Source organism: Colobus angolensis, unplaced genomic scaffold (genome assembly GCF_000951035.1).
Source record: "Colobus angolensis palliatus isolate OR3802 unplaced genomic scaffold, Cang.pa_1.0 Scaffold150, whole genome shotgun sequence".
Lineage (NCBI taxonomy): Eukaryota > Metazoa > Chordata > Mammalia > Primates > Cercopithecidae > Colobus > Colobus angolensis.
In genome coordinates, this window is record NW_012114600.1 from 2,081,997 (window position 1) to 2,097,093 (window position 15,097).

The 15,097-nt window shown below is 38.7% G+C and overlaps 1 protein-coding gene across 5 annotated transcripts in view; it reads right to left on the bottom strand.

Annotated features, from left to right (window-relative positions):
• The window catches only part of ANO6 (anoctamin 6), a 236,138-nt gene that overhangs the window by 151,230 nt on the left and 69,811 nt on the right, over nucleotides 1-15,097 (bottom strand). The window contains exon 1 of one of the 5 annotated variants that reach the window (XM_011936062.1): nucleotides 1,795-2,253. The exons of the other annotated variants lie outside the window; for them this stretch is intronic. Within the exon in view, the coding sequence (XP_011791452.1) occupies nucleotides 1,795-1,912 (118 nt within the window). The 5' untranslated portion in view covers nucleotides 1,913-2,253. Of the gene's footprint in view, nucleotides 1-1,794; nucleotides 2,254-15,097 lie in introns of those variants that run through there. 5 annotated transcript variants of the gene reach the window in all.

The window sequence follows — 15,097 nt, forward strand, 5'->3', positions numbered from 1 at the left end:
CTAATGAAAAGAAATGTCAATCAGGAAATGTCTGAATCTGGATGGATCAGTCTCTTACCCCAGTTTGTTACTGGCAAGTAAACTCAATGACTTAATATTTACATTAACAAAAAAAGTGGCAGTCTCTTCTAATCATTTCTAGAATGCAAATTCCAAATTCGAATTGATAGTTTTTGTTACAGTTCTCTGTCTTTCCCATCTATCTTAAGGCAGAAGTTTTCCCTCCCTCCCTGCACCTAGCCCCCTTCTCAACAAAGATATTTCTACAATTATTCCCACTTCAGCTACTGTTTCTTAAAAAAAGAAGGAAAAAAAAGTCATTCATGAAGATGTAAACTTTGTCAGGGTAAGAACATTTTTTTACTCATGGCCAGGGTCCAGTACTATACATTTGGAAATTCAGAAAATTAATAAATATTCTCTCTGCATTCCAGTAAAAATTGCTTTTCCTCAAAGGTTCCCCTTTGCTGTGCTACCCTTCTTGAATAATGTTATTATCATCAGTTCAATTCCCCAATCCAAAAGGGGGAGCCATTCTTAACCTTTCTCTTTCCTTCAATACCAATATTTTGGTAAGTCACTAAATTACAACCTTTTAATTTCAACCTCATCTTAAGTATTTTCTACCTATCTGGAATGCACACTCCCATACCCCCTGTGTTACTCTTTCTTCAAATTTTTATTTCAATGTCACTGCTTATGTGCCAGGTTAAGTTACCTGCCTCCACTTCATGCTCCTATAGCACTAATTTGGATATCTACTAAAACCTGCCATATTATTATAGGTGGAGCCAAAAACTCAAGCATTGCATTATCGGCTATTAAAATACAATATTCTGGTCGGGTGCAGTAGCTCATGCCTGTAATCCCAGCACTTGGGGAGGCCGAGATGGGTGGATCACAACGTCAGGAGATCAAGACCATCCTGGCTAACATGGTGAAACCCCATCTCTACTAAAAATACAAAAAAAAAAAAAAAAGATTAGCCAGGCATGGTGGCGGGCACCTGTAGTCCCAGCTACTCAGCAGGCTGAGGCAGGAGAATGGTGTGAACCCAGGAGGCGGAGCTTACAGTGAGCTGAGATTGTACCGCTGCACTCCAGCCTGGCGACAGAGATGCTGTCTCAAAAAACTAAACTAAACTAAACTAAAGTAAAATACAGTATTTTTTCAATTGGACATCCAGTTATAGGAAAAAAGTTTTTTTTGTTGTTGTTGTTTTTTTTTTAAAGAGTGATTTTTATAAGCAAAATTTGCAGATCACATTGAACAGAATTCAAAATTATCACATGGTTACTTTTTGACAACTGCCCACCACTACAGAAGATAAAATCTGGGGAAAAGATAGGTGTTGATCCTTCTTATCACACTGTATGGTCATTGTTTTTCTTCTCCACTAGTCCATGAGCTCCTAGAGGGTAAGCCATTGTCTTATTCAACTCTATATTCCAAGAACCTGAAACAATACCTTCCATATAATAGATGCTCAATAAATGAGAAAATAAACAAATGATGAAATTAATTATAAATTTGTCACTCCAGTACAGTTACTAGTGCTCTTCAATTCCTCAAAATGTAATTGCTTAGATAATAAGAGAATGCTTCTATTTCCAGAACCATATTGCATTGCACTATACTGTGACACACACACAAAGCAGACTAATAATATAGTTTCCCTTCAAGACCAAATACTCATCAAATATTTGGACAATATTTATTAAAAAAGGAGCCTCCCCTGCACTCTGCCCACTGCTCACTGTTCCAGCAACTCACCAAATAGGAACATGTTCTTACCAGCAGCACAAAACATTCCACAGCAGAACAAAAGGGGGAATGGACAATTCAGTGAGTTCTTGACGCTTCTCACCCTCCTACCTCTACCTTTAGTGACAACTCTGAAGATTTCTATCATCCACAAACAGCAATATTTCTGAGAAGAGTTTCAGCAAGCACAATTTCTCCACCTTGTAACATTTCCATGTTTGGTGTTGTTTCAGCTCAGCTTATAAACTCTTCCCCTATTCCCACAAGCCTCCTCTGCCCCAACAGTACGGCTCTAAAAATACATCTAGAAGTTAAACATGCGTCCTTCAGAAGAGCTGGAAACAACTATCACATTATTGATTCTCACACACAACTGCTTAATGCTTTAACCTAATGCTTTTATAGAAAAACTCAATGTACACTGCAAACCTACCAGATTCACCGTTAATTCATTAGTTCTCTTACCATCTTAAAAAATATTTATTGCAGTAACATAACATACAAGCATAAAGTTTGCCCCTTTAGCCATTTTAAACACATAATTTAGTGGCAATAATTACATTCACAATGTTGCACAGCCATCACCACTATTTCTAAAACATTTCTGATCACCCCAGAAACTCTAACCATTAAGCATGAATTTCCCATTTCTCCTACCCCTTTTCCCCAGTCCCTAGTTATCTCTAATCTTTTTTCTATCTCTATGAATTTGCCTATTTAATATATTTCATATAAATAGAGTTATACAATATTTGTCCTTTTGTTTCTGACTTATTTCACTTAGTATAATGTTTTCAAGGTATATCTAAGTTGTAGCATATGTCAGAACTTTGTTCCTTTTTATGATGGAATAATATTTCATTGTACAGATATACTACACTGTGTTTACCCCATTCATCTGTGGATGGACACTGACATTGTTTCCACCTTTTGGCTATTGTGAATAATGCTGCAATGGGCACTGTTATACAAGTATCTGAGTCCCTGTTTTCAATTCTTTTGGGTGTATATCTAGGATTTGGAATTGTGGATCATATAATTATGTTTGCTTTTTAAGGAATTGCCAAATTGTTTTCACAATGCCTGCACCATTTTACAGTCCCATCAGCAATGTATGAGGGTTCTAATTTCTCTGCATACTCACCAACACTTATTATTTTGTGTGTTCTTATTTGATTTTAAAAAAAATAGTAGTCATCCCGGTAGGTGTAAAGTGGTATGGTGGTTTTGATTTTGACTTCCCTAATGGTGAATGCTGTTGAGCATTCCCTCATGTGCTATTAGATATCTGTACATATTCTTTGGAAAAACATCAAAAATGCTCAAGCCCTTTGCCCATTTTCCAACTGAGTCTGTCTTTTTGTTGCGTTCAGGAGTGATTTATATATTCTGGACATTAAAGACTTATCAGATATCTGATTCCCAAATATTTCTCCCATTCTGAAGCTGCCTTCACTTTAATATCCTTTGATGCCCCAACATTTTTAATTTTGTCAAGTCCTGTTATCTATTTTTAATTTTTTGTTTATGTTTTTGATGTTATATCTAAGAATCCACTGCCAAATCCAAGGTCATAAAGATTTTCCTTTATGTTTTGTTTGTTTATTTTTGAGATGGAGTTTCACTCTTGTTGCCCAGGCTGGAGTGCAATGGCGCGATCTCGGCTCACCACAACCTCTGCTTCCCAGGTTCAAGTGATTCTCCTGCCTCAACCTCCTAAGTAGCTGGGATTACAGGCATGCACCACCATGCCCGGCTATTCCTTTATGTTTTCTTCATGAATTTAGCTCTTGTATTTGGGTTAATCCATTTTGAGTTAATTTCTGTCTATGACGTGAGGTGGGATTGAACTTTGTTCTTTTCGCATGTGGAAATCCAGTTGTCGCAGCATCATTTATTGAAGAGACTCTTCTTTCCTCATTTCCAAAAAGCAGTTGGGCCATAGACATGTGGGTTTATTTCTGGACTCTTGATTCTATTCCATTGGTTTATATATCTATCTGTACCCAAGACTATACTATTTTGATTACTATAGCTTTGTCATTAAGTTTTGAAATCAGAACGCATGAATCCTCTGACTTCATTCTTTTTCAGAATTGTTTTGGCTATTTGGACCACTTGCAATCTCACATGAAATTGTGGATCTGCTTTTTCATTTCTGCAACTTTTAGCATTTAATAAACAGATTTTTTAAAACTTAGATTTACCATTAAAAATATATAGCTGAAGAGTAATGTTTTTGCCACTTTGGTATTTTAAAAGCCTGGCTTAGACAGCTAATATTCTATAAAAGACGAACAGTATTAACTGTTCCAATAACATCTTGGAACACTACTACTGTTGCTTCACAGTCTAACTGGTTCAGATCTCCTAAGACCCTCAGGGCTCGCAGTTCAACATTATTCTGGGTTTGCAACTGGTTATGGCTTAGCTGAAACTTGGTTCTAGTCACTGACCTGTCAGTTCCCAGATGATAGTGATTGTACATGTCCTGGGGATAAAAGAAGACACCACTTTTAAATTCCTATTGTCTTTCACCTCAAAGCACATTTGAGTCATAACTTCATGCTTAACTTATCAGAGTAGGCCTGATTTCAAAACCAGTTTTTGCTGCCCAGAAGGAATGAGAACATAAAAATGAAAGAAAAAAAAAACCGCTATAGGTTCACATGACCTTATCCAAAACCTGTGATGTCAAAACCTAGTGTTTCAGAATTTAGAATTTTTCAGAATTTAAAAACAAACAAACAAAAAAAAAAAACTTTTACATGTATATATTGTCTCCATTACTAATGCATCCCCAGTGAAGTCTGGAACAGCACATCTTACCCAAACACATTCATATTTTGCAGCCAGATAATATAAATATTCATATGAGGGGGAGGACACTGAAAAATGTACATAGTCTTGTGTTGGCTGAGGTCAGATATCTACATCAAATGAGTTCAGCTCTGTCAAATTTTATAACCAAATGAATTACCAGAAAATTTTTTTCAGCACTTTATGGATGTTTGAATTCTAAGGAATTGTGAACCTGTAAAAACTAAGAATATATTCAGCATCCAATAACAGATTACACAAAACCTCAGTCTAGCTGCTTGTCATATACACACAGAGCAAAAGGTTGGCCAATTACCTTCGAAGGAAAAACTAATTGGCTGGAAAAGGGAAAGACCCATAGGGTCTCACTTCCTCTAATCATCTCACAGATTGAGTATTTACCAAATCAGTATTTCCCCCAGTGATCAGCTACAAATAAACTCTAACCCAGAAAGTAAATCCTAAATTTGGATAAAAGGAAAATCAGAATTGATATACCACTTTTAATTAATTAATCCAAATGAACAGAAAATAGTCATTAATAGCTAATATTAGCAAAGGTGGTGGGAATAAACACATATTGGCAGTGTGTGGTGGTATAAGCTTTCTGGGTAGCAATTTGGTGAGTATAGCAAAAGTTTTAAAATTATTCATACCCAGCCGGGCGTGGTGGCTCACACCTGTAATCCCAGCACTTTGGGAGGCCGAGGCGGGTGGCTCACCTGAGGTCAAAAGTTTGAGACCAGCCTGACCAACATGGTGAAACCCTGTCTCTACAGGAAAAAATATAAAAATTAGCTGGGTGTGGTGGCAGGCAACTGTAATCTGAGCTACTCAGGAAGGTAAGGCAGGAGAATAGCTTGAACCCGAGAGGTGAAGGTTGCAGTGAGCTGAGATTGCACCACTGCACTCCAGTCTGGGAGACACAGTGAGACTGTGTCTCAAAAAATAAATAAATAAATAAATAAAATAATTCATATCCTTTGATCTTATAATTCTACTTCTAGGAAATACTTGATTGCTTAAATCAGTTAGGATACAGCTATATGATTATATATAATATAATTATTTAAAATAATTTATAGAAGACTATTCATGACAGAAAATTTCAGCAATATATATCTCTATATGAAAAAGTAGATTATAAAATGTTATACATTATAATATATACCCAAAAGAATTAAAAGTAGGAGCTCAAACAGATATTTGGACACCCGTGTTCATAGTAACATTTATAATAGCAATTTGAGTGTTCACTGACTGATGAATGGGTAACAAAACATATAATGGAGTGTTATTCAGCTTTAAAAAGGAAGAAAATTCAAACATATGCTACAACACAATCTTGAGGACATCAGGTTAAGTAACATAAACCAGTCACAAAAGGACAAAGAATGTAGGATTCCACATATATGAGGTACTTAGAATAGTCATATTCACAGAAACAGAAAATAGAATGGAGGCTGCCAGGACAAGGGGAAATGGGGAGTTATTGTTTAATTGGTAGTTTCAGTAACAACCTTTTGCAAGATGCAAATGATTCTGGAGATGGATGGTGGTGATGGTTGCATAACAACGTGAATGTACTTAATGCTTTTAAGAGCTGAACTAGACACTTAATGATTTAAATGGTAAGTTTTAGATTATGTGTATTTTACTACCACACACAAAAAAGTGTAGCTTCAAAAAAAATAATCTTTTAGCTGTTGTAGGCTAGGCTGTACCAGGCAATAGGTGCTTTCTAACACTTAGATGGGTGAGCAGGAATGAGATCTGCTACATGCTCTGCTGTCCTTAGGGAGAGCTCTTGTGAGGCTTTGGTCCATAACGACCATCTGACAGGGGGAGGGCCTCTTGTGGTACTGGGGCTTTTATCATTTTACCTATACTTTAACTCTCCCCCTTGCCATGAACCATTTTCCAATAAACTGAAGGGTATATAATTTTAAAAACTGTATGTATTATATGATCTAAGACTTGTATGGGGGAAAAAATGTAAGCAAAAGGATAAGTAGTGGGATGTCAGGTGATCTTTATTATCTTAATACTTGATATTTTCCAAATGTTCTACAATGAACAACAAAAGACAAACACATCAAGAAGCATCCCAGTTTTAACATATCTACCTTCCACTGTGTCTTCCCCTCAAAAGAGGTTTGCTATACCTTGCCTTTCCCACTCAGTAAATGCCCCCAAATTCACCAAATTAACCAGACCAAAATTACCGACGTCATCCCTGACTCCTTTTCTTTATTCTCCCACATCCAATTTCTCAGTAAATCCCGTCCGCCAAATTTTCAAAACCTACCCAGAAGCCAACTACTTTTCACCATTCCCATAGGGCTTCTATAGATAATACAGCTCACACTGAAGAGTGTGCAATAGATTCCAGTGTCTATTCTATAGCTAAGTCCTTTTCATATACGAATGCATTTCATTCTCACAACAATTCTGCAAGGTAAGAAAAGTACAACAGTTACCTTCATATCACTGATGAAGAGGCATGGAGAAGTCAGGTATTTTGCATAAGATCACACAGCTAATGAACAGTGGAATCAAAATTTGAACCCAGGAGCTCACAGGTTATGCTTTTAACCACTATATTACACTGCCCCCTCAGTCTTAGGTAGCGTTCTCTCCCACATTATTCAGCTCTCTGTTCAATATCCCCATCTCAGAGAGGTTGTCCCTGAAATCCTAATTTAAGCAGGCCCAGAGTAGAGCCACCATTCTGTTACCTTGCCCTGATGTACTTTCCTTTAGCACTTCATTAGTAATTACATATTAGGTATGTAAGTTCCATAAGAGTAGAGATCTCACCTTGTTCACGGCTGAATCCCAAACACCTAGGATAGTTCTGGGCCATGTTAGATGTTCCACCATTAATCTGTTGAATGACTGACCAAATGAATCCATAACTAATATAAGGCTGGCTGCTGCAGTAAGACAGACCTGAATGCAAATCCCAGACCTACCACTTCCTAACCACGGGAGCTCAGATCATTCAACCTTCCCATCTCCCTCAGTGTCTGCACCTGGAAAATGGGACTAGTATTTCTCCCTCAGGGTTGTCTTGAAGATAAAATGAGTTGTGGCATGTAAAGTGTTTAGCCTGGTTACTTACACATAATAAACATTTGACAAACATGAGCTACTTGTATTGCAAATGAGAGGGGAAAAAAATGTCATGCTTAAGCCTGCCTGACGTTCTTCTCATTTTTAAAAGAGGGGTACACAGCTTTAGGAAGATCGCTGTTGAGAAATAAAGTTGCTGATGATAGTTTATTAATGTTACGTCACACTGAAGATATGGAAAACCGTATGTAAATTTGGTCTAATACTGAAAGTGGGGAGAACTCAAACACATTAGCTCTATCTAAATTCCATTTTTATGCATTCTCTGTTGTATTTCCAAATCATACCCCCTACTTAAATCTTGAATGTATGGATATTTTTTAAGTCATCGGTTAAATAATGGACTGAAACAATAAAAATTCCTTCTGGATGGATGTTTTATTAGTTCAGGGTATTATTTTAGACCAAATATAACTGAATGCCTTTACAGTTAAGATTTTATTAATTCATATTCAAGTTGGGTGTGGTGATATGCACCTATAGTCCCAGCTACTCAGGAGGCTGAGACAGGAGGATTTCTTGACCCTAGGACTTCAAGTCCAGCCTAGGCAACACGATGAGATCTCTCTTAATAAAAGTATAAATAAATTCATATCCAGCCACTGCCCATTGTGCTGCCACTGCTCAGAGGTAAAATGATGAAAGGAGTCAAGAGCAACCCTATCAGTAGAAGCCTTATTCTTGTTCAGCCTTCTACAGCCCAGTAGCCTCAGGTAACTTTTCAGAAGCAGGACATCCAGATCGGCTCCCAGCCATTCTCTTACTGCTGAAGGGGTAGCAGCTGTGATGGCTTTTTTTTTTTTTGAGAAAGTCTTGCTCTGTTGCCAGGCTGGAGTGCAGTGACATAATCCTGGCTTACTGCAACCTCCGCCTCCCGGGTTCAAGCAATTCCCCTGCCTCAGCCTCCCAAGTAGCTGAGACTACAGGCGCATAATACAATACCTGGCAATTTTTTTTGTATTTTAGTAGAGATGGGGTTTCACCATGTTGGTGATCTCCTGACCTTGTGATTCGCCTACCTCGGCCTCCCAAAGTGCTGGGATTACAGGCATGAGCCACCATGCCTGGCCTCAGTAGCCTTTTTACTGCAGTATTTCTCAACTCTGAATATACAACTTTTATAAGGGGCTTGAATCTATGCTGTTTTCTCCACAAATAATCAACTCCTCATGTCTCTTCTTTCATTATACTTCGATAGTTGATTCTGTAACTTGAAATTATACTCAGTTGCCAGTTGGTAACTACTTCCTACTACTCTCCCCAGTAGATGGGGTGGGGTGTGGTGATGCATGGCAGGCAGGAACACTGCCTCCAAACTGGGAAGTTCTGTATTTAATAGGTTTGTGAAGGCCATTTCTTCTAGAATCCCAATGCAGACCTCAATCATGTGATTATATTCTCCAGGTGGCCAGGCGTAGCTAAGAAAATTCAAGCATTTTTACTCTAGAAAATATCACAATTTAGTTCTTTAGTTGAGATCTTACAAAATAAACAGATTATCTGAATATAGCTAAATCATCTTAGAGATTCAAGCTACTTGAAATTTCTTAAATATGCACTTAACATGTTAATTATAGAAATAATAGAAATGACATATAACTCAGATTGCCCCTCCCTAGGGAGTAATAATCCTGAGGCTTGTTCCAGGATTAAATGTCTTAAATTATTGGTCCTTTGAGGTTTCATCTGAGGCCTGCTTCTGTCCTTGTCCTTTCCTTTCATGTGCCAAATTTATATAGGCATCAGACATTCACACATAATAACTATCATTTACTTAGCATGCAGGATGAGCTAAACATTCAAGTAGGTCTTAGATACATGAAAACAGTCACTAATGTATTTATGTGTGAGGGCTTTAGGTAAATAAAACATACCAGTGACCATCTGGGAAGAACAGATGCCTGCACAGGGCTCGGAGAGCCCAAGAAGAGAGCAGCCTGGCTGGGAGGTGGAGGAGGTAGCTGCTGTTGGACATCAGCAACCACACCCCTTTTAAAATAAAGGCCTTAGCAGCAGCCTCAGAAGCAAAAGTTTTTCTCTGACCTTCTCCTGCCTGCCTGTCTCTCAATTCCATTCTCCCCTGAGGCTGGCCACAGAAACTAGAAGGTGGGTCTAGAAGCCAGAATTCCTTTTGAGGGATTTTTTTTACAAAATTATACAGAAAGGTAGAGATAAAGAAATTCTGGCCAGAAGAATCTGGTCACAAAGTACTTATCTGTTCTCCATTGTTTGACTGTAGGTCATAAAATCCACATTCCAGAAAGTCTTACCCAGAAGGAAGGAATGCTGCTCAGAGAGGTCAAGAAGTGTCTTGAGGCCTTGCTGGGTTTCCTCACTCTGCCTATTCGCATTAGATCAGACCCTTTTTTCCGATTGTGTTTCTACATGGCTGTCTATACTTTGTTGAATCTAAGCATAAAAATGGACAATTTCCCCTGTATCTTTGGGTCTTCATTCTGAAGGTTTCCATATCATCTAAAACCATGATCAAATAAATTTGTATGCCTTTTCTCCCATTAATCTGCCTCGTCAGTGATTTTCAGCAAACCTTCAGAAAGCCAAGGGGAAGTTTTCCTTTGGCCTTGACACCCCTAAACCACGTCCTGACAGATGCGTAAGAGGAAGTAAGAGACAATCTAAAAGGTTGTTGTGACAGGAAAACCCATCCTGGAATAACAGTGATGGTGGGAGTGGGGATAAACAGAAATAGATGGATTCCAGTGACATTAAGGTATTAGAATCAACAGGCCCTGCAGGCTGACTGGAAAGGAAGATGAGAAACACTTAGACTACCAGTCCTGTCTGACTTTACCAGAAGGGTTCACTAAGTAAGAAGGGCCTTTTAAATCTAACTCTTCCTTCACTAGTTTCAGTAGGCAATCTTAGCTCCCATTACATAGACAGAGTAGAAAATATAGATGCTATTACATGGAAACATTATATAACTGAATCAACCAAATTATATTTATTCCTTCAACCAATAAACGTTTGTGGCACTCTTGCTAAACATGTTAGCATTGGGCAAGCTCTGGAAATACAGCAGTAACTGAGGACCTTGCCTTTCCCCACTCTGTCCTATCTACCCACTCCTCTTCATGGGAGAGGTGGCATATCCCCTCTGATCAGAGCCCAAAGCCTCCTCCTAAGCCATGGCTCCCATTCCCACAAGACTTCTTGCTATAGATTACACAGCACTTTTTACTGTGACTTCAACCTGTGCTTCATTTTCACCTTTGTCAACATTTTTCATGTTCACATTTATTCCATCTTAAAAAAGTAAAAAGCCCCTCCTTAGGAAATGTAGCACTGTCAAAATGTTAAATGTGCCTACACTTTGACCTTGCAAATTCTACTTAATTCCCGTACACATTTGGAAAGATATAAATATGCATAAGCACGTTAAGATGTTGAGTGTAACATTATGAGAGACACCAAAATTTCTAAGTAAAACTAAAATATCCAGACAACACTACAGCACAATAGAATAGTATGTGTTTACTTTAGGGAGTAACATGTCTATAATGTACAGAACAAAAACACAAACTTTGGCAGACTACACAGCAATAAAGCCAATTTTTGTAACGTAAGTGTGTATGAGAGAGTGAGCGATAGCATATGTACGGAAAAATCTTGAAGGATACACCTCAAACTATTCATAGTGGCTATATATGAGAGAATGCAAATATGGAGATGATTCTCAGTTGTACTTTTTAATGTTTAGAACGTTTACAACGACTCATTGTAAAATATATTGCTTTATAATCAGAATAAAACAATAAAGATAAAAGGTTATCAAAAAAGTTAAAACAACTTTAATCAGCCTTTCCACTGCACCTATTGCATTATAACATAGTCCTTACTACTACTGGTAAGGGTCAAAGTGCGCTGGCACTCCTCTACCATGGACTCAGCCTCCATCAGTCACCAGCCAGCTCTAAGGTCCACAGTGACTTGCATGCTGCTGTTAAACCTAATGCCTGCTTTACATTTTTGCCTTACTTGACATCTCAATGAGCTTTGACATGGCTATCCAAGACTTCTTTTCGAAGACTCTCTCCTCTTGGTTTCATTCTCTTAGAGGGTCTTCCATTTCTCTGATTTCCTCCATTGGTGCCTCCTCCCTGACTGTGCCCTGACTTCTGAAACTATGCAGGGTTTCATCCAAGCCCTGCTCCTCTTTAATTTGTCTGCTGACAACTGTTAACACATGCAGACTAAAGGTTCCAAATGCATTGCTCTATTTCAGTCATCTCTTCTGAGCCACAGATGCATGTGTCCAACTGCCTATGCAACATCTCTCTTGGAAATGTCCCAGGCATCTTAGACTCTATATTCACACAGGACTTATGCTTCCCCCTCAACCACACACACACTCAAAGCTGTTCTTCAGTATTCCCTGTCTGCATAAATGGCACTCCCACTTATTTGGATGGTCAAGCCATCCTTGTCCATCCTTGACTAGCCTCCCTTCTGCATCCCCCATAGCCAAACATTCACTCTCCTATGGTGCTGAAGAGTTCTTGACTGTCTTCCTCTCTTCATCTCATCCTGCCAAGCTCTTCTCATCTGTTATTGAGACTGTTGCACCAACCTCCTGACTGCCCACCTGCCAGCAACTTTCATCCCCTTTTAATCATTTACCTTTTCAGCAGCCAAAGTAACCTTTGAAAATAAAATTCTGACCCAGTACTTTTCTGCTTTAAATACTTTAATAGCTTCCCATTAGGAAACCACTTTCAAATTTAAGATAACAAACAGATGTTATTTCTGTAATGGGGAATGATATGGTTTGGTTGTTTGTCTCCTTCAAATCTCATGTCGAAATGTAATCCTGAATGTTGGATGCAGCATCTACTGGGAGGTAATGGATCATGGGGGTAGATCTCTCATGAATGGCTTAGCACCATCCCCATGCTTATGAGTTCTTGCTCAGTTCACATGACATCTGGCTGTTTTAAAAGAGTGTGGTATTCTCCTCTCTTGCTCTTCCTTTCGCTATGTGACACGCTGCCTCCCCTTCGGCCATGACTGTGTGATCCCTGAGGCCCTCCTAGAAGCTGATGCCAACAGTGCACTTCCTGTATAGCCTGCAGAACTGTCAGCCAAAATAACCTTATTTTCTTTATAAATTACTCAGTCAGAGGTATTCCTTTATAGCAACACAGGAATGGAATAACATGGGAAAAAATAAGATAAGACCAATGATTTTTAAAGAAGCCTGGTTAAAAAGAGACTACAAGCATCATGAGAACAGGAGCTGTACCTATTTAGTTTGCTGTAGAACCTCAGTAGTTATCTAGACTCTTTGCACACAGTTGACCCTAATACATATTTACTGAATGAATAAATACGGTAGGATTGAGGAAGGTATATTTCTGTTCATTTTTTGGGCCTTGTTTTATAAGATTAAACTTGTATTCATATTACCTATTCACACACACACATACACATATACACATGTTGATGGAAAAGAGTGAAAGAAAAACACAGGAGGATCACTGATGGAGAGAGGCATAGGTGAAGGCATTAACATTTATCAGAAAGATGACAGATGGGAGAAGCAAAGATGAATGTAAACATGTGTTTATATATGCATTACATATAAAATATACATATATTTGTTATACTATATATATATAACACATATATAATACAATTTACATGCACACAATGTATACGCACTTTTGGAGGGAGGGAGATAAAAGACGTTGAGGCAGTAGCCCCTGCAGGTTTCCTTTCCTTTCTGATTTAAGAAAATGATCTACTGAGAGGCCAAGAGGGTGTGGAGTAGAGGAAGGCAGTGAGAGCCTGAAACAGTTTCTACGATTGATACGACAGCATCTGCTGACTCGGTGTGCCAGGCTCAGTTTCCATTCTGCTGGGTTTTTCTTCTGAGCTCTGTAAATATTCAAGACTCCAATTTTCTTTTTGGCTTCCTGTCCCTAAGGCAATGGTTTCCCAGAATCAGTGCAAGAATCAAATATATAACAATAACTGGGGGAACTATGCAAAATGATTCCTACACCTTGACTGATGGAGATTCGGTGCTGGATTTGGTGAGGGGTTGGGTCCCATGTATGCGGCAATTTGTGAAGCACTGACCTTTGGTCTGTAGGCCACAGGGTCATTGACCTCACAACCACATTTTCTCCTCAGTCATTGTACTGACCACAGCTGAGCACACTGGGTTAGTGATCAAACTCGTCACTCAAAGTCACGGTGACATGCCATGTCCACTTTGTCTTTCCATCCAGCTGAGAAGCAGCAACTTAGAAAAGAGAAAAAAAATACACAGAGATGGGCATATTATCTCTTCAAACATGGCTTTGATGGGAAGGACACATTTCCTGAAGGGTGCTTCCAGGATGGCCATCCCTGCCAGAGGGCAAAAGAGGAACACACAGACCTCTTTCTCTATTAATCTTTCCTGTTCTTCTGTTCAAAACTAACATTTTATCTGGCTATTGAGAACATGAATCCAAGTGTGCTTTGGAGCTGAACTCTTATCAGCTGAAAATAGACCAGAGAAAAAAAAAATTCACAATTTTTAACCTTTTAACAGCTCTTGTTCAGGAAATGTGGGTTGCAATTTTACTTGACTTTGAAAATGTCAGAATTACTGAGACTGACTAAAAAATACAAGGAGAAACTTAACTTCACATTTCTTCAATTGGCTGCCACAACTCTGTTTCCTATTCTGGTGTGCAGTTACACACAATTATCTCAGCCTCTTGGAAATAAATCTATGGGTAAAAAGAGATCTTAAAATCATTTTTCAATTCCCTAGTCTTATAGAACGGAAATAATGACAAGGCAGGATGCCCAGGATTAAAGAGTCTGTAGCAAATCTGGGAATGGAACCCAAGTGTCTTAACCACTGATCCAGGGGCTTTCCACCTACTCGCCCCACAATGTAACAAAAGAATTACGGTGAAATGGGGACTCACAGATCACACAGATACTTGTTTCACAAGTGTGATCAAATGCCTTATAAGCAATTAAAAACTCATGTTGGTGAAACTTTATTTAAAGATGGAAGATTGAATATATGCATTTAGCTCTGTCCCCTCCTCAAGCACTACCAGAACATAAACCAATAAAGACAAAGAAAAAAGAGGAGGAGAGACAGTAACACAGTTTTGGGAGACATTGTGTTAGGCAAGCGGCAACTGACTTAGCCAACTGGAGAAAGCTCAGTACTAAAATAGGAAAGCCTCGAAGCCATTTCATTTAAATTATCAGCCCTCAAGAGGCTGGCAGCACAGGCTCCTCTGGAAGTGGCACTGAAGGTAGGGCAGGAGAATGGTCAAAAGTCTGATTATTAAGGAGTTTATTAAAAGTCTGTTTATTAAGGGCTGAAGGTAGGGCAGGAGAATGG